At 46.0% G+C, this 26489-nt stretch overlaps 1 protein-coding gene across 5 annotated transcripts in view; it reads left to right on the forward strand.

The window, feature by feature from the left end:
- CTIF (cap binding complex dependent translation initiation factor) overlaps positions 1 to 26489 on the forward strand; it is a 1024851-nt gene that overhangs the window by 670606 nt on the left and 327756 nt on the right. For all 5 annotated transcript variants that reach the window (XM_085629575.1, XM_085629546.1, XM_085629566.1 and 2 more), the window contains one exon: positions 10172 to 10471. In XM_085629575.1, coding sequence (XP_085485701.1) covers positions 10172 to 10471 — 300 coding nt within the window. The remainder of the gene's footprint in view (positions 1 to 10171; positions 10472 to 26489) is intronic.

The following is a 26489-nucleotide window of genomic DNA, read 5'->3' on the forward strand; positions in this document are numbered from 1 at the left end:
GAAAGTTGCAAAGCAAGAACACAAATTATTTCATGGAAAGGCAAGCAATAAATCCATAAGAAGAGATTAACCGAAACATCACAATATGGAAGGAGAAGACATTACAAGGAATGAAGAACACACACATCTTCCCCTTTTTCGGAGCAAAATGGAAAATAGTAATAGTAAGGAGAAGATGCCAAATACCAACAATGGTTTCAATAAAATATAAAATTTGGCATACTGAAAGGGCAGTAGAGAACAAAATAGCATACAGAAATACATAAATGAGGAAAAAATGTGAGAATAGAACATGTTTCTCACCAACGCGCAGCAAAACAACACAAGCATATAAAGAACACAGGACAAAACGTTCAGAGTCACACCAGAACACACCAGATGGCCAGACTAGCATGAATATATAAACAATGAACGCCAACAATGAAAAGTAAAAACGCAACAACCACAAAACAAAAGGTACTCCCAACAAGAGAAACCAGAAAGGATTCTCTTACTCACATACTCAGAAAGAAAGGTGAAACTACACCTGTTAGGAGTACATAAAAGAATGAAATAGGTGAATAAACCTCAAATGCCAGACCATTCACGCATAAAGCCTTTGCACACAGGTAGAATAGACGTGACAAAATTAATAGAAAATCACAGCAAAGAATCCCACATACTGAGAACAATGCAAACCAAATACTATAAAGTAGAATATAATGCACAAAAAGCATAGGTGATAAATACACGCACAAGAAAATGCGCAAAAGTCACATAGCTGCAAGGCTATAGCAACACATACCTCAACCAGAGAAAATTCCCAAAACGGAAACTTGTAAAAACGAACAGTAAAGTTAATAATCATGCAGGTGACTAATGCACAACAAACAAATTGCACAGGTGCAAAGTCACATAGACAAGGCTATCTAAACACAAACCTCCAACAGAGAAAAAGAGTCCCCTTACGTAAAACTTGCCAGCAAAAACCGAAATTTAAAACCAGAATCATGTAGGTAACAAGTCCACAAAAGCAATATGCAAAAGTGACAAGTCACATAGCTAAAGGCTATAATAAAGGATACCTCAAACAGGAAAAATTCCCTAAATTAAACTTGTAACAAAGTACAGTGAAGTAAATATCATGCAGGTAACAGTAGGTGACATGGAAAGTCACATAGCCAAAAGACTCATCACAAAACCTCAAAGAGACGAATTCCCAAACAGAACCTTATAAATAGGTTAATGAAACTTAAATTATCATGCAGTAGGTGACAAATCCACGCACAAATATCTGCGCGAAAAGTGGAAAGTCACATAACAGCTAAGCATTATGAAAATAAGAAAGCAGATTGACCCATAAAAGTGAAAAGCAACAGTACAGTGAGGCATTGTACGTAAAGAGAAAAGCATTGAACATTAGCAAAAAAACAGTTTTAAAGAGATGATACTTCTCTCCGTTGAGCGACTCATCACCTGAAGTCCGTGTTAAATCCAGGAACCATAAAATGTTTTGCAGTGTCTAGTCAGGAGGAAAGTAGAAAATTGGAAGTCCGGAACCAAAACCAACTACATAAACGCAGGCTCCCACTTGAAAAACAAAGAATGCGGACATCGCAAGATTCTGCTGTTACTGAAATTTGTTTTAAGGCTTGTGTGACGAAGAAATTGGTATTGTGCGTCACAGTAATTGGCATCACAAGTCACTAAATATATTGAAATTGCGGCAGGGAACAGTACCTCCACCATAACCATGGTTCTCCCACAAAGGAGGTAAGTCCAGACGGAGGACAAGCGGTCCATAGTGCCTTTTCCGTAGAGTTTCAACTGACTGAAACTTTATTGGACAAAAACGTGGTTGGCAAGTCTTCAGACAACCATAAGATGGCAGCACGCTCCAGACGTTTCAGCCGGGTGGCTCACAGCAGGAGGACGCTCCAAGGATTGTGAAACAGCAGAGGTGACGTAGAAAGAATTTGTCGAACAAACATGGATGTTGCGGAAACGTAGACAATGGGTAAGGCTGTGCGAAGAATGGGTGCGCGTTGTGCAGAGCTCGTGAGCAATTTGAAAAGAGCACGTGCCAGCATTTCAAATGGCGGTTGAATAACGCTCGCTATTACCAAGTCTTGTCTGAGCTCCCAAAAAGCAGATAAAAATGGACTCACCACAAACGCTTAATGACGATGCCCCGATAATAATCCAAACGCACGAGTGCTGAAGTAGAGTGCACTCAACAGTGGGGAAAAACACAACACATTCCCAATTCGTCCTTCTCCCAAATAGCTTTACCACACACTGCTCACTCCTCTTTATATCAGGAAAATAATTTCTCCAGTCCAACACAGGGACAATAGCAATAATGAAACTCTTCGTGCGCCATGGCACTTTGACATAGACAATCACAGCTGAGAGGAACACGGAAATCTCAATCTCGCTGCTGAACGTGGAGAACTTTAATTACAGGAGCAGGAAAGAAATTACCTCTTTTCAAACAGCAGGAGAGGCAAGCTTAATGGCAGGCAGGTAGCAGAAACAGAGGTGCAGCAGCAGAACAGTGAGGCAGCAAAAGAGAATTACAGCAGGGACTGGCACACTTGGGAAGAGGGCAACCGGTGAAGTGGTCACTGGTGGGGCAAAGGGGTGCCAGTATGCTTTTAGATCCATAGTTGAAAATTAAGTAGATCATTACCTTGGAGTTACTTCAGGTTTCAAGTTTCAGAAGTTCATCAGGTGCACTTGTAGATTCATCCAGATCGTCGCCAAATGTGGTAATGGTAACTAAGTCCATGTAGCCGAGGTGTAGATAGAAGATGAAGGTTTATTGTAGATCATAAGGTAAGCCCCACCAGGAGCAGCTCCCTTGCTACTCAGCCCATACTCCCAACTGACACTCATCCACCAGGCATCCCCAACATTCCATTACCTCACATACACCACCATTCCACAGCACATCCACTCTGGCTGAGCAGCAAGGCAGAGGATCAGGAAAGATGCATAGCACTGAGAAGCAGATACCACAATATGTCTGTTAGAATTATCGATAATCTATTTTTCACAAGTAAGCATAGACTTGCCCCTCCCCCCATTCTGACGACATGTTGTTGAACTACCATGTATTAGTGGTATGTATGTATTCATGCCCAACTCTCCCAGCTTCTGTAATCTGACTGAAATATGCCCCTTAACAATAAATGCAACACGCCAATCACGCTGCTTTTATCATGCCTATTCTCTGGATGCAGAGTCAAAAACAGAGACATATTCTGAACTAGACTAAAGTGGCGTCATAATTCCAAACGTTCGGTAATGTGGTCACAAGAAGGCTTGACAAAGGTATGTAAAGTGTGTCTGTCTTAGGTTTTCTTGCTTGACCATCTTTAGCCTCCTTCACCTACTCTGCTGTGGCCAAAATGGTAACCAGTAGTCCACTTAAATTCTGAAAAGAAGGATGGGGTTTGTAGGAGAAATAATTTGGCACTTTATGTCCACAGTCTTAATTAGCTTCCCAGCTGGCTCCCAAGTGCCAGAGGTGTTCAACAGACGTGTTGATAGACTATTTCCTCTGGTCCACGAGTGTTGTGGCCTCTAGCAGAGTACGTTACACTGGAAAAGATTCATGTACAGGAAACGGTGTTGTAACTTGCCCTTTAATGGTGATGCACCTGTGAGAATGTTAGGTGCATCATCAGAATGTTGGGTTTGCCCTGGCAACTGGGGAGAGTTGCGAGAACTGTCTGGCTGTTGGAGATGTCCCTCAGTGGGTGCAAATAAACACTGAAGTTACACAAGAAACAAGACGTTTACTTTTATTACTGGCGACGAGCTGTAGACACAAAGCACTCGCCAGAGAACTCGGCGTGCGGAGCACGGGATGTTTGTGTTGCCATTTTATTGGAATAACGCATTTTGAGCAAAGTTAGTGTCGGCCTCATCCTTGAAGACGGAACGGGAGATGTTCCTACGCTATATACCACCAGGGTGAAAGAGTTAGTGCGGCTAATCATTAAATTAATGGGTACTTGCCTACAGTGAACGGTTGAAGCGCGAGCAACTTGCCTGCAGTGAACAGTTGAGGCACGAGCAAGCTTCCTCAGCATGTTATTATTTGAAGGCGTCTGCATGCAAATTCACAAGGATGTGTGGCAGTCGTGAAGAGACGTGAACTCGTATTTGTTCAAGAGACTAGAACGCTGAGTGAAGTTCCGTGGTGACGACGCGGGATACTTCTGACGTGTTCAGCAAGCGGAAAGGATTCCTTGAAGCAGTCACAGCGAGGGCCATTGTGTGTGTCACGGTAAGAGAAGAAGCGACGCTTGGACCACAAGGAGACTGCTAACATTGTTTACTGTGGAGTCAACTACATCACGCTGGACTGTTATGAATGCCAACTCCTATATTAATAGTCAGATGGCTAGAGGATGTTTGTGTGAAGTGTAAGAAATTTTATGATGCGGTGCAGTCAAAACAAATTAACCACAGCAGTTAAGTTCCAGTGTGAAGACGAAATCAATAGTAAGGATTTATTTATTTTAATTCCTTAGTTTATTCTTTCATGTTAGATTATTATTTTATAGTTATTGTGTTAATCTTTTTTCTTAGCTTGTTTATTTAACTTATTTTACAGGATGTCAAGTGGAATGAGTCAACCACCTCAATTCCTGTCGGAACGTGGTGAACCAGCATTTCCATGGGGAAAATGGAAACCATCATTTGACTCATATTTAATAGCAATTGGTGGGGAAATATTTTCAGCTGCAAGCAAGCGGTCTTGCTTCACAACTTTGGAATTAAAGGGCGACAATTTGGATCCAGTACCTATTGGAAGAAGGGGTTGGTGAGCCTGGTGATGTTTATGAAATGACTGTTTTGCTACTACAAAACTCATTTTGGTGCACAACTAAATGTAGTAATGGAGAGACATAAGTTATTCATGCGAGTGCAAGCTAAGGGAGAGAGAGATGGAAATAATCTTGCGGCTCTTAAGTCACTAGCACAGACATGCGAATTTGAGATGCTAACAGATTTACTCATACGAGATCAATTGTATGGTGCACGAATGACACCAGGACTCAGGAGATGTTATTGGCAAAAAATCCTAGACTGAAGGAAGCAATGCCTATTGTGGAGAGCATAGAACACACATCAAATTGGGTGAAGGAAATGCACAGTGCTGTTGCGCCACCTGAGGATGTTGCAGTACTAAAAGGTGGTGAGTCAGAATATATAGAGCAAAGTGCACAGCCAATGGTAATCCAAAAGTTAACTGGGAAACCAGAGAAATTTGCAGGGAGAATTGAAGAGCAAAAATGGAATACCAATTCAGGTAAAGATGCTAAACTGAGGTGTTCAAAGTGTGGAGGTCAGAGTCATGGCCCAAATTATCCTAACTGTTTTGCACGAAGTGTCAATTGTGGCAAAAAGGGACATTATGCGTGGGTTTACAGAAATGCTAAAGTAAATCTTGTGGATGATGAGGCGACATACGCCCAACAAACCATTCTTCACATAACGGAAGGTGAGGGGTGTGTGGTTTAAGATTTGAAAGGTGTAGACTCTGATGTCGTAACGATGCTGAAGTGTGCCATTTACATTCGCTGCAAGTCTGTTTCAGTCTTAGCAGACTCTGGATCCCCATACACTCTGATAAGTGATAACAACTGGGATTGCATTTTTGGGAAGGAGAACATTTTACTGCAGCCACCAGATAGCAATCCCATAGGTTATGCGGGCAAAGTATTGATTTGGTGGGGTATACGGTTCAAACAATTGTGTTCAACGGGAGCATGACTTTAGGGAATGTACATGTTGCTAGGAGAGGTGACAATCTCGTTGGATGGCGCCACCCGAGAGATCTTGGAATCATCCTGAATCCCAATACACCGGATCAAGTAATGCTGTTTACCCGACAGAATGATGACACGGACATCATGGGAATATATCCAGGGGTTTTCAGTGACCGGTTAGGCCTTCTCAAAGGATTCAAACACAAAATAATTTTGAAAGCACAAGCACAACCTGTGGTACATAAAGTAAGGAAGGTGCCAAACCTCATGTTGGGATCTCTGCAGGAAGAACTCGACAGGTTACAGAAGATGGGAGTGATAGAAGACATAAAGTCGTCCAAGTGGTTGGCTCTGATTGTTTTGGCTCCCAAGGACAAGGGCAACATGATCAGGATGTGTGTGGACTTGAGGAGCCTCAACAGTTGTATTTGGGTTGACAGGCAGCCTCTACCCGATATAAATGAGGCCTTAGCGATGCTGAGTGGTGCGTGTATGTTCAGCTTGATGGACTTGTCATCTGCGTACCACCAGGTCATGCTACACGAGAAATCAAGAGCTTTGACCTCGTTTGTCACACTTCTGGGAGCATACAGGTTTATCGGAATGTCGTTCGGACTGGCATCTGCTGCTAAGTGCTTCCAGAGGTTGATGAAGGAAATTCCAGCGGGTATAAACTCAGTTCTGTTTTTACAAGATGACATATTGGTTTATGGGAAAGACAGATCTAGTCATTATGATGTTCTGAATAGTGATCTATCAAGACTACAAGAGTGAGAACTCACACTCAAAAGCGAGAAATGCAAGTTCGGAGTGGGAGCTGTGTCTTACCTAGGCCATACTATTTCAAGTGATGGCATCAGCCCCAAAACTGACATGGCAGAAGCGATTTTGCAAGAACCAGCTCCTATCAACAAGGATTAAATGTAATTGTTCCTTGGTTTATCTGAATATTATTCCAAGTTTATTTATAAATTTGCATGTGTGGTGCAGCTGTTGAGATTATTGCTAAAAAGGGGTGCAGAGGATGGTGCTGATGCTATCAACTAAGTTAAATATGAATTTGCTTGTATGCCAACTTTAGGGCATTTTGACGTATGAAAGAAGAGTATCCTAAACACAGATGCAAGTGTGAGAGGGTTGGGTGCTGAGCTTTCGCAAATGGTTGATGGGAAAGAGAGCGTCATAGGTTTTGCTTCATGCTCACTCAGAGGGGCAGAGGAACGTTACTCTGTGATGGAGCGCGAGGCGTTAGCCAGTATGAGGGCCATCAATCATTTTAGTTTTTTTCTTTGGGGTTTGCCTTTTCTGGTCAGAACAGATCACAAACCGCTGGTTCACATGTTTGCGTGAAGGATTTTTGAGAGAACCACACCCAGGATTAAGAGATGGATTTAGGGACTTTTGGGAGTATAATTTTATAGTGGAATACTTAACAGGGTTGAAGAATGTTCCTGCTGATTATTTGTCTAGAATGCTACTGCACAAATCGGTTGTAGGGTGTGCGGAACAGTTTGTGTTGTGGGTCAAGGAACCAGCACCCAACAAATCTGAGTGGGATCCCAGTGTTGCCAGAGATACCACTATGAAAATTGTGATGGACATGGTAGTCGTTGTTGGCCCAATATCAACAAAATTCACCAATGTGCAAAGGGATTTTGGAATGTACGTGATGAATTGAGCATTGTAGTCCCTCCTGATGTGCGTGAGAAAATTATCAATTTGGCACATGAAGGCCATATTTGACTGAGTTTGGCGAAGTGCAGAGTGAGAGAGTTTTATGGGTGGCCTGAAGTGGACCAGCAGGTGGAAGTAGTAGTTAGGGAAGGGTAATGACAAATCCAGGAAGGTCAGGACTGCCCCACTATCACCTGTGGAGTTACCTGAACATCCTTGGACCAAGCTAGCCATGGATATTGTAGGGCCCTTTGAAGTATTGTCACCCTATGAGCTATATTTGTGGTAGTTTTGGTTGACTATACATCAAAATGGGTCTCAGCATGTTGCATGAAATTCTCTGGTCACAAGATATATTATCGAATTTCTTAAGGCTATGTTTTCTTGCGGAGGGATACCACTAGTTGTTACAGGTAATGGGGTACACGTTACTTTGCAGGAGATGATAGAGTTTCTAAAGGATCTTTCTATTACTCACCATCTCACGGCTCTCTATGCCCCGGAAGCGAATGGGTAAGTTGAGAGCATGAACAGGCTTGTAGGGGCATGTGCGCAAACAGCTGTTGATACGGGTATGCCTTTGAAAGGTATATTGTGAGAAAAGCTGCAGGCGCATAGGAGCTCACCCAATAGCATCACAGGATGCTCACCATTTAAGAGACTCAAAGGCAGGTTGGCTAGTTCTAAACTCACTCTAGTGTGGTTGAGTGACAAAGATAGGAACAGTGGTGGAGTTGATGTGAGAGTGAAGAAGGTACCGAACGAAATATAAGCATAGGTTTGATCTCAAGAAGGGTGTGTTGGAGCAGTGAATGGAAAGTTGGTGACACATATCTGCAAAGAAAGCGGTGTGGTCTCCGAAAGGAGAAACTAAATTCTTGGGTCCCAAACATATTGTCGAAGTTAAGATGAATGTGGTGGTGAAGTATGTCTCGGTTGGCTATATTTAGTGAGGTTACGGGTCCTAGTGGTGTGGAGAAAGGTAATTGTAAGGGTCAAGGTGGTCATTTGTGCCGTGATAAAAGTGAGATCACCTTTGTACCTTCAGGATTCCATTTTAGAGTAGTAATGTCATAGTTGCTTTCTCTTTCATTGCTCTGCTATATATACTGTGCTGCAGTTAGTAGATTGTTGCTTCTTTCCTTTTTCTCTTTTGTTGTTCCTAATCCCCTCCTTACTTTTGCTTATCTGTCATAGGTTGGTTCTCTGTACAGTCATCATATGGCAAGAAGGAAGATGTGTTGTAACTCCCTTTCCTCATGTTGTTTTATCCCCTCCTTTACTCCTTTCCTTTTCCGCCATAGTTTTTTTTTTCTACAGTTATATGTTAAAGGGAAAGATGTGTTGTAACTTGCCCTTTAATGGTGATGCACCTGTTAGAATGTTTGGTGCATCACCAGAACCTTTGGGAGACATGCCAACCGGGGCGCGCTTAAAGAACAGGCAGGCTGTTGGAGATGTCCCTCGGTGGGTGCAAATAAACACTGAAGTTACACAAGAAACCATGTTTACCTTGTTAAATTAGAAACGCAAGGGGTTTCTTTCATTATGGTCACATTTTTTAGAGGCCGATTATTCATTATGCGTTATGACACACTTAGAAAATGATTGACCTTGAAAAAACCTATTTATATGCAATCCGTCTTTTTTATTTTTTATTGGCTCTAGTACTACCGGATGGGGGATGTTTCCAACTAACTGTTAATGTCCGTTCCCAATGGTAAGGTCCCTTTAACAAGGGGGCCGGATAAGGGTGAGGTATTATCTCTCTGTAAATACCATACCCCTAGTTAGGGGTATTTAGCATGCATGGTACATACCTCCGTTTTTCACATGGAAATGAGGTACAATAGTTGGAATCTGTATTTAAATTAGTAAATACCACGTTTTCCCTGTTTTCGGAGTCTTTTCCCCCGTTCTAATTCAACTGATATCCGTTTGGGGGCGAGGTCTGTGGAATGTAACATTTATCAAATAGTTCCGAATTTCAATTCTTGTGTCAACCCCTGTGTGCCAAGGATAATAATAGAAACTGCAGTTCGTAATTATAGACTCTGGACACTATTTAGATCTTGGAGGAAGGGTTACTCCATCACAACGGTTTCGCAGTTACAGTCAGACAAAATATACATTTAATAGGATATAATGGGATTTGTATTTCAGTGGGCAGGATATGCGTCAAAATTGTGATGGAGTAACCGGTCCTAAATCAGGTCCATAGTATGTTGTGCCCTTGAGAAGAACGCTAAGAGTCTCACTTTTGATCCACTTGTGCATTGCACTAAACAAGTTGTGTTCCTTAACTCAGAATAAGGCAATGAGCTGGTTCCTCACTCCTTGTGTCCACCTGCCACGACCTCCGCTCTTCTTCTTACCTGCAACTTTCATGCCTGATTCCCCTCATACATCTCTTTGCACTATACTGCCCAGTGGGCTGGTTCTTGGTTCAGTTACCTCCTTGGTGGTGGTAAGAATGATGTAGCATGGGTTACCACCACAGAACGCAAGGAAAAATGTCCCCTCTCCCAGAGCTGAGCTATATAATGATCTTCTGGTTGGTTAAGCCCAGCATTTCTCACTGTAATCACATCATTCAGTTGAGAATGGATCTTAATTGACCAAGTTCTGGAATGACAGCCTGAATGATCTCTCGCTCTGTTTTACATTTCTGATTCATAAGGAGGGAAATGGGAGTACTGACTTGACTCTCTTGTTTTTGTCCCCAAACCCAGGATGAAGTTACAGTGGAAACCACTAACCCACAAAAGAACAAAATGGACAAACTGATAGAGATCCTGAACAGCATGCGAAACAACCGCAGCGACGTGGATGCCAACCTCACAACCTTCATGGAGGAAGCCCAGAACTCCACCAACTCGGAGGAGATGCTAAGCGAAATTGTAAAGACTATTTATCGAAAAGCTGTGACGGACAGGAGCTTTGCCTCCACTGCTGCCAAACTTTGTGACAAAATGGCGCTCTTCATGGTGGAAGGGACGAAGTTTAGAAGTCTTCTTCTCAACATGCTACAGGTCAGTGACAATTTGAAGTTGTTCTTCGAGGTCTACCAAAGACGCATCGCACAATGTTTTCCAAAGGTTGCGATTTAAAAGAGAGACAGAACATTAAGTGGAATGTGCAAGCTAAGATTTCATGGGTATGTGTAATCTAATGAGTTTCGATACATTTTGGAAAAAAATTGTCAGTAAAGGGAAGCTATTTAAATTGTTCTAAACGTTATATCACCCAAAAACATATGCAAGTGCTAAATGGCGACTTGTGGTGTGTGATTATTTTACTTAGTGCTGGCGTTTTCTTTACCAACAGCTCTTTACGTTAGTAGATGTGTAACAGGAAATGAAAAGCTAGTAGCTCAAGAATACTACGTGCTTCTGGGTGCTTACCCAGGCTTACTAATGTTATGTTATGTGTTGTGCTCTGTGTTTTGTTTTGTGTTGTCTTCTGGGTTGTGTTTTGTGTTGTGTTATATTATGGTAATAAGGATTTATTAGGGGCTCAGCTACTCAAATAGAGTGTCCCGGCGCAACAGAGCAGTAAGAACAACAGTAGAATCGAGCAAACAGGCTACTGGATAAAGAGCCCGGTTTTGAGCATTTTACTACACAGACTTTCATCCTCTGTGAACGTAAGCGCTAAAGGAAGATTGTTCCAGCCCACTGGTCCTAAGAGAGAGATAGACCGCCGGCAGACTTTTGCATAGCAGACTCTTGGAATCGTGGCCAAGTCGTTTTTGAAGAATCTCAACTTTCTCGAAGGGTTTAGTAGAAAATCCTATATGACCGATAATCGGGCCCAGAGTGGTGAAGCGCCCTGTACACCAGAAGAGGAGTCCTAAATAGAATCTGCTTGTGCAGAGGAATCCTGTGCAAATTCCACAAATGTGGAGAAATGGCTCCCTTCTAGGGAAACCTAAGAGTGAGCAGCATGTCGTACTGTTTGAAGTTTCCTCACAAGATATTGTAGCAGACCTGGTATAAGGCATTGGCCTAGTCCAGCCTGGACATGACCAAGGCCAAGACAACTTTAATCCTTATTGGGATCGACAGGAAGTGCAGACATTTCTTGACCATGCGCAGTATACCAGAGCACTTGCCAACCACTGAATTAGTTTGATTATGGAAGGACAATTTGTCAGATTTCACACCCAGGCTACTAACGGTTTCCACTTGTCTGTTGGGTGAAGACGCCTCATCAGAGCAGTACACTTCCAACTTGAGGGCAGAGTTATGACCCACACTGAGCACCTCAGTCTTCTCAGTATTACACTTCAGTTGGAAAAAGCTCAACCACTGGAAAACGGCCGAGAGGCATGGTTAATAGCATCTTGTTCACCTGTCACCTCTATGCCAATGGAGAAAACAATTTAGGGACCATCGGCATAAGAGATTATCTTGGCCCTGAAGGACTCCACCAATTCGGCAAGGGACTCTTGTAAATATTAAATAGTGTGGGGCTGAGACCCGACCCCTAAGGGATCCTAATGACATTACATGAGCGTTATAGAAAGGTGCACATGAACTGCAATGTGCATTTCAAAACAGGGTGAAAAAGGAAGAACCGTGGATAGGCTGGTTTGAGATCACAGCTGCAATAGGGCATTGATTTCTCTTCTAGGCATGGGTGATCCTCAAAAGCCCACAGAAAACAAACAGTCCAACTATGCCTGTAAAATAGTTTATAGGGGAAGGTCTTTGTCCTTATCCCCCTGTCCTCAGTGGGTGGCCAATCCTCATTTAGGATTCCTCACCCTCTTGAACCCCCTAACGGGGATTGCCAATAGTGTTGGAAACTCTTGCAGTCACTGCAGCAAGCTTAGCAGCAGATGGTTTGATGCACAGAAAGATCTGCATACGCTGCACATTTGCTCTTGGTGGAGAAGTAGAGCATTCATTGGCCTCTAGCTGAAGAGGCAGAATAGTGGAAAATGTCACACTAAAGGCTGAGGACGACTCGGGGTCTCTGCATGTTCCATCCTGCACTGTGACCAGCAGAGGGCCCATCTGACGTCTTCGCGGAGCCTTGTCTGCAGGCTCCTCCTTTGCCCTCCAACCTTAAGGGGACTGAGCGACCCAACGAGGACTTGATTGCACAACGAGGCCTACGTGAGGCAAACCCCTGGCACAAGCACGCCTTCAGTCCGCATTAAATTAGCAAGCCAGCCAACTTCGCTGGTTGTGGGCTTCCCCTCATTAGGTGCCAGCCAATGCCTTCACTTCTCCCAGAATGGCCTGGTCCTACCAGTGCGCCATGGCAAGCAAACCAGTGGTGGCAAGAGCCCAAGTCCCATCATCCACCCCCCTGCCCTCCCCACACACAGGCGCTGAGTATGTGCCGCCGCCTGCGGCTGTGCTTACGAGACATCAGCCAGGCCCGTGGTGAGGAGGATGGTGGACCAGCATCCACTGACGATGGGCTTGACACTCTTCCAAGGCCCCTTTAAAGAGGAAGGGACCCCCCCTTACTTGTTGGTGAGTATATTTTGGCACTCTTATGCCTTTTTGAAGCACCATAAAGATAATACATTCATAGCAAGCTGTAGAATTTCTTAACCTTGAAGTGTCAATTCGCAATGCAAGTGCTTTGAAGAAAAAATAAAGTGTGCGTTAGTGCAGCCACACTCCTATATATTTTTCATTTCATGGTTAAGTTGTAGTTCATGGTTAAGCAAAATCATCTTGTAAATTCACCTGATATTTTGGGTTCACTATGGCCTGAAAAGAAAGAGACAAATTTAGCATCACTACTAGAAGTGTGGAACCGTTTGATTTCTTGTTCTTTACCTCCCAGAATCATTGCATTTCCCAAACAAGAGCGGACATATCTACTGGTGGGAGAGGTGCGTTTCTCCTGCCCCTTCAGTTGAATGCCATGATGGAATAAGCTGATCCTTGTTTTATTTAGATATTATATGGGCCTTGGTCGGTGTATGTGCTGGAAAGAATACCTTGTTGACCAGACGGTGGAAACCTGAGTCGTGGCAGACTTTGACATGCTGGGTCACGCTTGAGCTTGATGGATGCAAGGGCCACGGCTCTCACTGGAGGGGACAACCCAGCCAAAGCCGGGGCACACATGTCCAGACGAGCGGGGCCGGAGACGGCCGGATCAGCCTGTAATCCGGTTACCGCTACTGAGTGGCTTGCCGGGGTGAATGCAACACAGGGACACCAGGTGACCCGTCTCAAACATTAGCTCTCGCAAAGCCCGTCTGGGACAGGAAGAGGGTGAGCTCAGCGTTCGCACTTACGTGCTGGCATCAGCACAATACTACCACGCTGCTATCCAGCACCGCTCACTAGCAACAGGCAGGGCCCGGAAAGGAAATGGGCATGCCAGGGTAGGTCTGTGACTGCAGCCTTCCTGCGCCTGGCACCGCCGCCACCACCTTGGCTGGCAGCGTGGAAAAGTAAAGTTACACAGGGGACGATTTTCCTGCATTCCTTTTTAAAAAAGGCTGCTTGTTTGCTAAATGAAATAAGACATTGAATAGGTGTTTAAAGGAACATTTTCACCCAACATATTTTAGAGATTGACTTTGCCGCAAGAGAAAATCCCCAAATCATCCACGCATTTTAATTTTTCTAGTGTAACTTCTGTCGCTTTGTGCACAGTTAACACTTGGCAGCCAGCATCTTTCTCCCTCGTTTATGTTCTCTGACGCCTTTCAAGTGGAACGGAGGCGTGCTTTACTTTGACACTTGATTAATTTGTGTGGCTGCATCTACACATGATCGTGCCAGTGAGCAATGAAAAGAATAAAATTTAGTAGCACGCGAGACTAGGTATCGTCGAGCGCACCGTTTACACGCCCCCTAATAAATGTATTTTCTTGTAAATAGTTGGCCCAGGTGCTTTCAGGCGGGTATGGTGAGGTGTCTGTCGGATTTCACCAGGAATGTTTCCATACACACAGCCAGGAACGCAGACACTCTCTCTCACTGTTTCGAAAGTCTTAAAATTTTTTGATCATTTTACAAAATATTCTCTCACTTAGTACCCCTACCAATCCGCATTCCAGTCCCTTTCTACTCCCCCCCCCCCACCCCCTCATGTGCCCTGCGTGTTGTAGAATGTATTTTAACATTATATCCCAGTGTGATTGTTGGAAAATCTGAAGCTCACCCCCCATCTTACTGAGCAAGCTACACCCCTTGTAAAGCGCTTCAGCGCCTTGTAAGGGGTAGTGCGCGCTTCGTAAATGTGATGCCCAGAACTGTGATGAAATGAACTCTCCGTTTCAGACTTGTGTGCCTTGATACTTTTCCATTCACGGAAATGAGGATATAAACTCAGCTGGAAGGAGGTTTCATATTTAATGCATTAATAGGAGGTGGCAGTGGTCTAAGAGACCATAAACTACCATGTGCGTTTTTGACGATGTGTGATATTTACCTGCATACTCTACCAAAGGTTCATTTAATGAAGAATTAAGCGCCTCGTTTGGGGGTTGGCGGAGGCAGGAGTGCTGTAAAACCGCAATCTTCCAGCCCGCGCTTCTGTGCCACATTTAGAGGCGGGGGGCCCGCCGGTTTCCCGCCAGAGGGCCCTCTGCGGGCTCTCCCGATGATAACCCCTGGCCCATCAGTCCGCCCGCCACATAGGGTGACCAACTGGCATAGGTGCAAATTCAGGACGGTGAGTGTAAAAATTCAGGACAAAGGGTCAAAATTCAGGACACAAATTCAGGACAGGAGGTCAAAATTCAGGAGAATAGGTACGTTTTACAGACACATCAGAGGAGGTCGCGCAATAGTATATAAGTAAGCCTAGCCATATCCAAACATATTCAACCATTTGCAAACCTATCCATCATGTATCCTTCCATCTATCATTTCACTCATCCATCCCTTCATCCATCCTTTCACTCATCCATCCATTATCCATCCATCCACCCTTTCACCCTATCCATCTGTACACTCATCCATCCACTCTTCTACCCATCCATTCACTCATCCATCCATCCAGCCATTTACCCTTTCACCCATCCAGCCATCTTTTCACTTACTCATCCATCCACCCAGTCACTCATCCTTCCACCCATCCACCCTTTCAGTCATCTATCCATCCTCCCTTTCTCTCGCCATCGACCCTTTCACTTAGCCATCCTTCATTCCATCATCCACCCACCCATCCATCTACTCATCCACTCATGAATCCATCCATTGACCCTATCACTCATCCATCCTTTCTCTCATCCATCTATCCTTTCACTCATCCATCTATCCTTTCACTCCTTCACTCATCTATTCATCCTTTTGTCCATCTGCCCTCCCTTTCACTCATCCCTCCATCCACCCTTGCACTTATCAATTCATCAATCCATCCATCATTTCACTCATCCATCCACCCACTCACTCATCATCCACCTTTTCACTCATCCATCCACCCTTTTACCTATCCTGCTACCCTTCCACCCATACATCCAGCTATTTACCTTTTCTCTCATCCATCCTTCCACTCACTCATCAATCCATCCATCCTCTCTCATTATCCATCTAATCAATCTTTCATTCATCCATTCACCCTTTCACTAATTCATCCAGCCATCCACCCATCCTTTCACTTACTCACTCGCCCACCTTTTCATATTAATTTTGAGGTGAGTCTTTTTGAGAAGAGGCCCATCATGAACTTTACTCTCGCTGCAGGAGCCATTCCAGGACTGGGACAGGATCCACCACGGGGGGAGGGGGGGCAGGAGCCATCACAGGCGGGGGAACAGGATCCACCAGGGTGGGTATGCAGTATTCTAGTATCATCTTGGTCTCTTCCAGGGTGGGGTAGGGCTCCTCACCCCCTCCTGGACAAGACAACGAGACGACAGGCTCTCTTTCTGAAATGTTAGTTTTGCCATCCCCCACTGTGATGTACAGTACTTAAAGGAGATACTCCAAGAGAACTGATTTAACTGATTGTCCTCCATACTTTGTTAATCAGTGTGGGTGTGTTTGTGCCATTTCTTTATTTTATTACATTATAGACTGCATGTTTGAAGAACCCAGGTTTGCTTACAATTTAGTGACTGTAATTAAGCTCTGTGAAGAAAACCACGTGCTGCCTCGGTGTAATCAGGGCCGGTTCTACGATTTTTGGGGCCCTGGGCAGAAAGGGAATGTGTGAGGCCCCTCTAAATTGCAGAGACATGACGGCATTCAGGGCTGTTTGCATCTGAATAGATGCTCCTGAAGCTGCAGCCCCTACCTCTCAGTCACCTTCAAACACCTCTTAACAGCTCATCAAGGGCTGAAGGTGTGAGGGTTGCCACCCCGCTGTGCCTCTCCAATGCTGCTGGGTAGCTGAGCTTTGGTGCTGCATCGGAGTCTGTTACACCCGACCTCAGCAGTATCGGCGTCAAGAAGGGAGGTGGGTGGAAGCTGTGCCTAGGTTTGTGCGAGCGGTGCCCGGTTAAAATTACGGACAAATGGCGTCCGTTAAAGAATCCTTCACGGACAACGGACAGACGGCCGAAATTACGGACTGTCCGTGAAATTTACGGACGGTTGGTCACCGTACCGCCACAGGATCGCATGCAGCTGCCCCACCCTTCAGTGCGGGCGGTACTGATATGGCCAGGTACCGCTGAGTCCCCCTCCCACAGACAGCCCCATTACCTCATTGTTTGCTAACTGAGGACAACCGTTGATCCTCCACTTTCCCCCAAGGCATCAATGGACACAACACACCATGGCTTGGATCAAGAGTCGTAAAACCCCGGCCATATTTTATTCATAGCAAAACATTAATTTTCGTATTTTCAATATTTACAAAATACTCAGGAAAGTTCAGTCCATTACATTGATATGTACAGTATTCCAGTTGGCTAACCTAAACAAGTTTCTAATATTCCTGTCATAAACTAAGCAAAAATGATCAACATCATTCTTTTTCTGCGTATCTGTTTGAGTCTATGGCAAGGTCAATGAATGGTACAAGATCGTGCTAGGTCCCACCCTCCTACCGGAGTGACCTTGTGCAGGAGGCCCAGTTCTCCAGAAGGTTATTCTATAGCCGGGAAGCCGACTGTAACCGGCATCCCGGCTTGCTTTTGCTGCGATGACCCAGAAGCACTTGAGTGCTTCCGAGTCACCCATCCTTCCGGAGTCACCCATCCTTCCGGTCCAATCAGGAGGTGAAGCCGGCTGCCCGCGTCACTCCGCACCAGACGTTTGCCCCGCCCCTCGCTCAAAGATGTGGACTGCCACAACCGCCACAATCTGCGGCGAGCCAGAGTCCTTTTGCCGCCTTCGTATTATACCTGCTCATGTCCACTACTTGAGGCATGGCAGACACATTTTGCAGGAAAAATGTAGAATGGCCCTGACGTGAAGGGCTAAACCTCAGTGTACTTCGGGCTATTTGTTTTTTACGTTGTTGTAAGTGGACTTCCACTTTGAGAGATTTGTTTTAAAAGGACGCCTGCTCTGCAAGCCTGCGGTGCCCTGAGAAGACCCTTCTGTGGTGGGTAGGTCCCTTCACTGCCAAGAAGGTGGCAGTCTCCAAAATGAGCAACATTGCCTGCACACCGCTGATGGTCTGGCTGACCACCCTGCCAGGATCTTAATGACTCTCTAGGTCTTGAGATCTACAAAGGATAGGAATAAAAGGAACTGGTATTTAAAAGGTCACAAACTCGAGGGAAGTTGATGAAAGACAGATTTCTCAGTGTAATTACTAGCCACCCCTTAAACTATTATGATGGATGTGGTGCTAAACCCTTAGGTGCAGAAGAACTTTAATGTCAAGAATGGAGGTTATGTTCCTAAGCAGCTAATCAAGGCATGTGCATCAGAGGTGAGACGGAAGCTAACATGGAAAATTGTGGCCAAAGCATGCAAAGAATTCAGTAGAGATGATAAAAGGCATGGTGCATAGATAAATAATTTTAATTTGCCACTCAACTCCAATTGAGGACATACAGAGGAGTTGCACCAGTTATCTCTGTGCAGAGTTTGTATTTCATGATGGGTGCAGATTTATAAACCAATGTGAGCCACAGGCAACAAACCAAACCACCAGGCAAGGTCTCTCCTTTTAGGGAATGGCTGGTGCTTCTCTCCCTGCCCCAGCTGCCGCTGCTGAGGAAGTTCGAGGCTCTCCTCCACCTGCGCCTCATCCCTGGTGGCCAGTGGTAGGCCGTAGGTTTGTTCATCTCCGCTAGTTATTGTAGTGTATTTTTATTGCTTTCACTGTATTTCCTGTATTGCCGTTGTCTTCATTACTGTGCCTGTGACTGCTGTCCCCGTCTTTCCCCGCTGCCTGCATTTGATCTGGGCCGTTTTTCCCTCGCTGTCCCCGTGTCTCTCTGCCCGGTTTTTTTCCTGCTGTTCCCCTCGCTGCCCGTGCCTCTCTGCCCGTTTTTGCCTTCTGTCTCCTAGCTGCCCCTGTATTTCTGTGCCCTCTTGCCTTCTGTTCCACTTGTGTCCCCCTCGTTTTTTTAAGCCCTTTTGCCTTCTTCTGTACCACTCGTTCCCCCTGTATTTCTGTGCCCTTTTGCCTTCTGTAACACCCGTTTTTTGAGCACTTTTGCCTTCTGTGCCACTCATTTACCCCCGATTTCCTGTGCCCTTTGCCTTCTGCAACACCCGTTTTTCCACTCGATCTTGTGCCCTTCCCTCTGTGCCCCTCGTCATCCCCCTCCTCCCCCGCTGCTGTGTCCCCTGTGGCCCGCCCCCCTGACTGCCCATTCGCTGCCCCCGCCTCCCGCCTGCCAGCTACTCCTCCCTCCCACCTCCCCATATATGCTGGCCGCTTCGCGGACGGGCGCAGCGGGTGCTCCAAAGGCGCGCCGAAGGCGCACCCAAGGCATGCCTGTCTGCGCTCGTTCGTGCCTGGACCGCGCCCAGCGCCAGAACCCCTGGCCCCCGCTCCCGCCACGACGACCGCCGCCGCTACGATGCCAGCACACTCCACGCTCTCAACCCTGGACGGACCCTCACCTGCTTCAAGGCCGCCCCGAAACGCACACACGGTCCCTTCACCTGCCGGAACTGCAGCTACACCAGCCTCAGAGCCGACGAACCACCCACCAAGAAAGACTGCACCCACCTGCGATGCATACTACTGAACACCCGCTCCGCACGCAAACACGCTGTCGAGCTCTGGGACTCGCCAACCTCGGACTGATGCAACTCGTAACAACTCCCACCCACTCCGCCAGACACACGCTCTACCCCGTCTTCTCCTCAAGCCCGCATGTCTCAGTCAGCCACACCACCGAACTCCTCTGTACCGACCACCGCTGCATCCATTTCACCTTCCAGAAATGTACCACACACCACTGCACCGAACAGATCCTCCGCCATTTCTGGAGCAAAATCGCGGAAGACCAACTACATGCAAATTTGCTCTCAGCCCACCCACCGAACCCTACAACACCGACGCTGCCCACAGCCTCAAACGCTGGATCGAGGACTGCGCCAACACCCTCGCCCCACTGAAGAACCCCCCCCCACAGAGACACCAGCAAGAGGGCCAGCTGGTTCACCCCAGAACTCCTAGCCTCCCAGCAAGCCTGCTGGAAACTAGAGAAGAAATGGCACAGCGAACTAACTCCGGACAACCGCGCAGCACAGAAGGACGCCATCGGCAACCACCACCACCACCACCACCTCATCAGGGCTGCCAAGAGAACCTCGTTCAAAGACCGCCTCGACAACAACGCACACAATAGCAAGGAGCTCTTCAACATTATGAAGGAACTCTCTAACCCCAGCTCCAACGACAGCCTGCCGTCGCAAGCCCTGTACGACTCCCTCGCCACCTTCTTCCACCGCAAAATAGCAGACATCCACGACAGCTTCAACACCCAGACAACCCCAACAGACAGCAACACAACAGACCCTCCGCACATCATCGACCACGAACCCCTGCTAGCCTGGGCCAGCGTGAGCATCGATGACACCATCAAGACCACGAGCACAATCCACTCTGGCTCCCCGTCAGATCGCTTCCCGCACCACGTCTTCAACAAAGCAAGCAGCTCCATCGCACCCCACCTGCGCAATGTCATCAATCTCTCCCTCGAGACCGCGACCTTCCCAGAGAGCTGGAAACACGCCGAGCTCAACACCCTACTGAAAAAACCCAAGGCAGACCCAAGAGACCTCAGGAACTTCCGACCCATCTCTCTGCTCCCCTTCCCAGCCAAGGTCATCGAGAAAATCGTCAACAGACAGCTAACCCGATACCTCGAAGAAAACAGAATCTCAGAATCCCAGTCAGGGTTCCGCAGCAACCACAGCACCGAGACTGCCCTCATCGCCGCCACCGACGACATCGGGACCCTGCTTGACAACGGTGAGAGCGCAGCACTGATCCTCCTAGACCTCTGCGCCGCCTTTGACACCGTCTGCCGCCGCACACTACGCGCAAGCCTCCACGCCGCAGGGATCCGAGACAAGGCTCTGGAATGGACCACCTCCTTCCTCTCTTGCAGAACCCAGAGCGTCCGCCTCCCCTCCACCCCCATTCCGGTCCAAAGCCTCCGAGATCCTCTGCGACGTACCGCAAGGATCCTCCCTCAGCCCGACACTGTTCAACATTTACATGGCCCCGCTCGCACACGTCGCCCGACAGCACAACCTCAACATAATCTCCTACGCCGACGACACTCAACTGATACTCTCCCTCACCAAGGACCCCATCACCGCCAAAGCCAACCTCCACGAAGGAATGAAGGCCGTCACTGACTGGATGAAGACCAGCCGTCTGAAGCTGAACTCGGTCAAGATGGAGGTCCTCATCCTCGGCACCAACCCTTCAGCCTGGGATGACTCCTGGTGACCGACGGCACTGGGAGCAGCCCCGACACCCACCGACCACGCACGCAACCTGGGAATCCTCCTCGACTCAACGCTCTCAATGACCAAGCAGGTCAACGCCGTCTCCTCCTCCTGCTTCAACACCCTCCGCATGCTCCGCAAGATCTACAGGTGGATCCCGACAGACACAAGAAGAACAGTCACCCAGGCCCTCGTCAGCAGCAGACTCGACTATGGAAACGCTCTCTACGCGGGAGCCCCGACCAAGTTCATCAAACGACTACAATGCACCCAAAACACCTCGGCACGACTGATCCTCGACGTACCACGCCACGGCCACATCATCCCCCACCTGAGGGACCTGCACTGGCTCCCCGTCAGCAAGAGGATATCCTTCAAGCTCCTCATCCACGCACACAAGGCACTCCACAAGACCAGCCCAGCCTACCTCAACAGACGGCTCTCCTTCTACATCCCCAACCACCAGCTACGCTCCGCCGACCTGTCACTAGCCACCGTCCCGCGCATCCGAAGAACGACCGGCGGGAGATCCTTCTCCCACCTCGCCGCCAAGACATGGAACACCCTTCCACTAAGACTACGACAGACTCAAGACCTGCTGACCTTCAGGAGGATGCTCAAGACCTGGCTGTTCGATCAGTAGCGCCCCCCCCGCGCCTTGATACCCTCCCGGGTATGTAGTGTGCTTAACAAATGACTGATTGATTGATTCTCAATTGTCAGACCCAAATAGCTTTCTCTAGTTTCAAGGAAAAAAAATTACTTTTCAAAATGTATGATCAAATAGCTGTAGCATCTGAGAGTGCTCATGTGTAGTACAACAATTTAAAGTAACTGTCATCCATTTTATTTAGAAAGGATTGAAGGCCAAAGAATTGAGACGATATGCTAAATGTTCAATATTGCGAATTGACTCACTGGTAGCATTGTGGGTTACACCTCGCATGCAACAAATGAGAAATGTTTTTGGCACCTGCTCACTTAAGACTTTTGTACTCATAGACCAATGTTGCACCTTCTTTGATGGCACAAGGTATATATATTCCTTGATCACTAGCTAAAAGCACAATGAACTTCAATAATCGCAGAGCTATAAAGTCAATGTATTTTTCTGAGTGAATATACAAGCAAAAACTATATAATTTTTTTTTTTTTGTTAACTGGTTTTTTTGGGGGGGAACTTCAGCCAGTACATTAGTAGGTGGACCTTACACACAGTAAGTTTTACATCATTGCATCAAATAATCACTGTCAGGGAAACAAAGATATGTGGGTATAATCCAAAAAATGCTTTTCTCTCTCCCACCCTGTTTCAGAGGCAACAGCCTACTAGTGACATAATATCGGGGTACAGGGAAGTCCGCTGACTACCTTCTAAATCCTGTGTATTTGGTGTATTCTGTTAATCCCCGCCTCTTCTGTTTCTAGGCCGTAGTAAGTCAGCCAGGGAGTCCAAATCTTGGTAAACTTTTTAGGTAATCCTCTGGCCGTGTACGTCGTCTTCTCTGCCCCCATGTATAGGTCAAGGGTGGCCCTCTATTCTGCCAATGTGGGCAAGCCTGCGGCCCCCCAGTTTCTGGCTATGTCTCTTTTGGTGACTGTCAACCCTAGGTTGCATGATAAAAGTTTGTTTCGGCGGAGGCCAACTTCAGCAGGGATGCCAAGTGATGGGTACTTGGGGACCATGGAAATCTGAGCCTCGAGTATCTCGTTCAGTTCTTTAATTAAAAAAATAAACTATAGTCTAGTATATATTATAGTATAGTATTTAAATGAACACTCCATTGCAGTGGACCATTCCTTCAGTGGGTCCCTTATACCTTCCTCGTGCACTGCTGCCATGCTGTGGTTCTGGAGCGGGTGTCAGTATATGAGCAAACCACATCCGACTTGGGTCAGGATTAAGGGAGAAAATAGACAATTGGGATAAAGCAAGGAGCAACAGCCAAACTGCAGAGTATGACATTCTGTCATTAAAGTTAGGTTGGATCACTCACATTGTTGTTGGGAAGTATGTAAAGACAGGCCAGGTCTGGAAGGCAGGGTGAAGCTGTCCACAGAAGAGTAGAGAGGCTGAATAATTAAAAGGGCAGAGGAGAAACTGGTGAGAAAATGCAACAGAAACTATGTGAATGGTCCAGAAAGATGGTGGACCCAGGACTTGAAAAGCAAGAAAAGATTGAAGAAGTGATGACTGAGAAGGTTACCTGTGGAATCAGACTACCAAGATACACCCTGTGGAAACACACACAAGGAAGGATTGGCTTGCAGAGCTGCCAGATCCAGAGACCTATGAAAGCCCCATGGTTTAATCTCTTTAAAAAAAAAGTAGGCAAATGCGTACATCTGAATTCAATGGAAGATGAATGCTTCTGACATGGCATGGTTCTGCAAGTGCCGTGTTGCAGTGAGGCCTGCATACTACTCTGATGGCGTTATACAGTAGCTTTTATCCCCTAATGGATTTACTAGGTGGGCTTCATAAGCTCCAGGAAGTGGCTATGGAAACGAGCATTGGCAAAGCCAATACGGTAGACCTGCGTCTCGAGTCCTGACTACAACATTAAGAAAGTCTGCTGCAGTGAAACAATATAGCTTTTTATATTCAATGCATGTATAAGAGAAAACATGTAATGTGTGATGAATCAGTGTACTTTTGAGATAACACAGTAAAATGAAATAGTAAGTGTAAATTAGTACCCCATTCATTGAAATGCAAGCACTCCACACGGGCTGGAATGATCTAGCCAACAGTCAGTAGCTTAAGGTGAGAGAAAAATGGCCTCTGTATGGAGCCAAAGTCCACTTTTGTATATTTAAAGAATGGGCAACGATGGGTCTTGTAGACAAGCTGCCCTGTCAAGACAGAACTAAAAACTTGTAATAATTCTATTTTTAATTATGCCTTATACTAAATTAGGGGCTGATTCACTATGTTTTTTTCCAGGAGTAAGTCAGGCTTGCGCTTGGAAAAATAATGTGTCCTTTGTTCCCAACTTGCAGAGATATAAAGCCAGATGGTGCTTGTGTGAACTAAAGGCTGTGCCTGTGTACGGTAGATACAGCTACTCTTTGAATTATGGTCATGTAATTTATGACTTTGAGGGAGTCGTGTTCCCAAAACTTTGTCAAATGAGTGGCCGGGGAAAATTAATATCAAATTAAGTGAAGACATGCATTGCTGTGCACCTACCATATACGCAAACAGAGCTTGTATAAGAGGTGCAAGAAATAAGGGTAAGTGCCACTATTATTTTTCTCAATGTTTGAGAATAGCAATCAGGATAGTTTTCTGGTAAGCTCATTGCTGCCCCCAATAGGCAGCAGTCTGCACTGCAGCAACAATGGGAATCTCACCTAAGCCACGGACATTGAGGATGCTCACAACTGACCCCTGTTAGCCAATAGTATACAGCGCATTAGAAGCGGAGGACGCACCTTACCAATCCGGAGTGTGTGGATTGTGCGTCTGTTTAGGAATTTTGTTATGAACCCCAAACCGGTCCCAGGATGCTTGTTTCCTGTCCAGGGAAGACATGGCTTGGCAGTTCGGGCTGGACTGTTCCCATGAGGCACAGGGTCAGACTGATTTGCATATGGCCATGTCTGACCTGGTGTGGTGGAGTGAGCTAACGAATGATGATGGATTAAACCCAGATCAGTTGACTGGGGGTGAGTGTTTGATTTGCTCAAACGCTCTGTCCTTCATCCCCTTTGGTATCGCTAGGAATTTTGTTAAGCAAGATAAACGTGCTGTGAAAAGAACATGGGTCGTAGCTAGGGACATGTAATAATATCTACAAATACTTCGGCTAATCAAGGCAGAATGTGCCAGACCTCAGCACGGATGCTGAAAGAGCTCTTGGGCAAACAGTCGCTGGGCACAACCTTTTTCAACCGAGCCCCTGCCTGGGCTGGTGTTCTGTTCAAGTGGTTAAAATGGAACGGCATGGCCAACAGCCCCTGTCAAACAGAATCAATATACTGTATGCTTGATACTCCCTGTTTACTATTGCCGGGTGTGGTGAGTGATGTCCTGAAAACCAGAAATGTGTGTATGTGGGCTGCTCTGGTTTAAATGCAAGACGCAGACCCTAACGTGGTTGTTCCTTCCAAGTCTTGTGTGATCCATCGCCAGCCTGGCTCCTCTCCTGGTTTAAGTTTTAATACCCGAAGGTCATCTGCTCCATCTGCCTGAAGGCGTGTAATAATGCTGGTATGTTAGGATGTTCTAGAATTCTGTCTTACTGTGTTCTAAATGATTTTAGTAAATTGTACTGTTTAAACTGTATAGGAGATTCTAAACTGTCAGATTGAGGACTCCTGTGTTGTGGGTGCTCCAATAGACTCCGTCTTACAACTCCATCACTTGAGGTTTACTCTATGGAGTACTACCACAAAGTGCCTATGGCCCTAATCTAGAGTGGAATTCTTTACTCCACCATTCTGTATCTATCCTTCTCTACTGCTCCCCTTCTTCTTCATCCGAAATTGACTATGTAAATGAAGTCTTGCTCATGGATTTGGCAGCTTTTAAAACGACGTCTCACCTGCCGACATAATCAATACATGCCTGTTTGATCTATTTCCAGGAGTAAATATTAATGAAATACTTCTCAAGAAGAGAACCTTCTTCCCAGGTCATAACATACGGACCCCTGTAAAAGACAATGAAATAGACAATGCTTTCCAATCATGGCGCGTCTTGAAATGTCATATTTTATGACTGTTTATACTATTAATACATTTGTGAAGTTGGATTTTTGTGTTGAGCGTCAGTTTGTACACTTTAAGGTCTATTCATGGCAGTGTCTTACAGACCACTAAAGGTATTGTTACTGGCTACCAGAATTATCGAGACACGTTTTTTGTCAAGAGCATATTTGTGTTTTTCAGAATTAGTCAAAAATGACAAAGTAGGTTTCAGTTTGGTTCAATGTACTTTCCGGCTTTACAGAGATCTTATAAGACGACTTTCCTCTCCGTGGGGGACCGGCATTTAATTTTTCCCATGCCCTTAGACACAAGAAAAGGCTGGAATTCAAGAGGTGTATTTTTACTAACTCCCTCCAAGCACCATCAACAAAGCTAAGCCCAACCCCAGCTGTCTGTCTTTCAAATCTATGTCGCTACCAAATAAATCAACTGGTGACAATGGCTGTTTAGGCATCATTTTGCAGCACTCCGCAGACTTATTGTTACCAATTCTTCAAAATATACATAGAGGGGGATTTGGCTTCATCAAGGC

Source organism: Triturus cristatus, chromosome 2_1 (assembly GCF_964204655.1).
Source record: "Triturus cristatus chromosome 2_1, aTriCri1.1, whole genome shotgun sequence".
NCBI lineage: Eukaryota > Metazoa > Chordata > Amphibia > Caudata > Salamandridae > Triturus > Triturus cristatus.